This window comes from Hylobates moloch, unplaced genomic scaffold, assembly GCF_009828535.3.
Source record: "Hylobates moloch isolate HMO894 unplaced genomic scaffold, HMol_V3 SCAFFOLD_71, whole genome shotgun sequence".
Classification (NCBI taxonomy): Eukaryota; Metazoa; Chordata; class Mammalia; order Primates; family Hylobatidae; genus Hylobates; species Hylobates moloch.
This window is the reverse complement of record NW_026652346.1, coordinates 162,289-163,662: the sequence shown is the minus strand read 5'-3', so window position 1 is coordinate 163,662 and position 1,374 is coordinate 162,289. Positions and strand designations below refer to the sequence as shown.

At 53.8% G+C, this 1,374-nt stretch overlaps 1 protein-coding gene across 1 annotated transcript in view; it reads right to left on the bottom strand.

Annotated features, from left to right (window-relative positions):
* Positions 1-1,374, bottom strand: part of LOC116463835 (zonadhesin-like) — a 58,522-nt gene that overhangs the window by 3,535 nt on the left and 53,613 nt on the right. The window contains 1 exon segment of the mRNA XM_058434870.1: positions 983-1,112. Within this exon segment, the coding sequence (XP_058290853.1) occupies positions 983-1,112 (130 nt within the window).

Sequence of the window (1,374 nt, the reverse complement as noted above, 5' to 3'; positions counted from 1 at the left end):
TGCCTCAGCCTCCTGAGTAGCTGGGACTACAGGTGCCCGCCAACACGCCTAGCTAATTTTTTGTATTTTTAGTACAGACAGGGTCTCACCATGTTAGCCAGGATAGTCTCGATCTCCTGACCTCGTGATCTGCCTGCTTCAGCTTCCCAAAGTGCTGAGATTACAGGTGTGAGCCACTGCGCCTGGCCTTAATTAACTTTTTTTAAAGCAGAGTCTTGCTCTGTTGCCCAGTCTGGAGTACAGTGGCTCAGTCATGGCTCACTGCAGCCTCCAACTTCTGGGCTCAAGCGATCCTCTCTCCTCGGCCTTTCCAGTAGCTTGGACTACAGGTGTGCACCACCACATCCAGCTAATTTTTTATTTTTATTTTTTGTAGAGATGGGATCTTGCTATGTTGCCCAGGCTGGTCTCGAATGCCTGGCCTCACGTGATCCTCCCATCTCAGCCTCTCCAGTTCCAGAAGCTGGGATTACAGGCATGCACCATCACACCTGTCTCATTTAAAAAAAATTTTTTTTTGAGACGGAGTTTTGCTCTTGTCACCCAGGCTGGAGTGCAGTGGCACGATCTCAGCTCACTGCAACCTCTGCCTCCCACATTCAAGCGATTCTGCTGCCTCAGCCTCCCAAGTAGCTGGGATTACAGGCGTGAGCCACTGCGCATGGCCTTTAAAATTTTTTTTGTAGAGACGGGGGTCTTACTATGTTCCCCAGGCTGGTCTTGAGCTTCTGACCTCAAGCAATCCTCCCGCCTCAGCTTCCCAGAGCGCTGGGATTACCGGCCGGTGCCACAGCGCCCAGCAAAGACTCTGCCCTCTGCTCTCCACCTAGTCTCACCGCACCTCCTCCTGGTCCTCCTCTGGAGCTGGGTGCCCCACTACCGGGCCGAGTCTGCTCACCAGGATTTGCCTGTCTTAAACAGTATTTTCCCTCCCACTTCCCAGAAATGGCCCTTTTGCTCTTCTTTCCCCTCTCTCCAGTACCTGCATTTTTCCTTCCACCGAAGCTGACGACCAGCTCAAAGTCGGTGACCAGGTAGAGCCGTTGGCCCCGCAGGGTGACCCGCAGGTGCTCATTCGGCCTGTAGGGGACGGCCATCTTCTGGTTGTTGACCTAAAGAGGGAAGACAGGAGCCACAGAGAGGGCTGAATCCTCCTGACCTGCTGCCATTTCCTGGCTGGGCTTTGCTTCTCCCAGTCATCTCCATACGTCTCCGTGCAGACAGTGGAATAAGATACCCCAATGGGCTTTGCTATTCACGTGGCAGAAGCCTCTGTGAAGTCCGCCCCCTTCCCAGACCAAGTCCTTCCTTGCAAAAAATTGGCACAGTGAGGCCGGGCACAGTGGCTCACGCCTGTAATCCCAGCACTTTGGG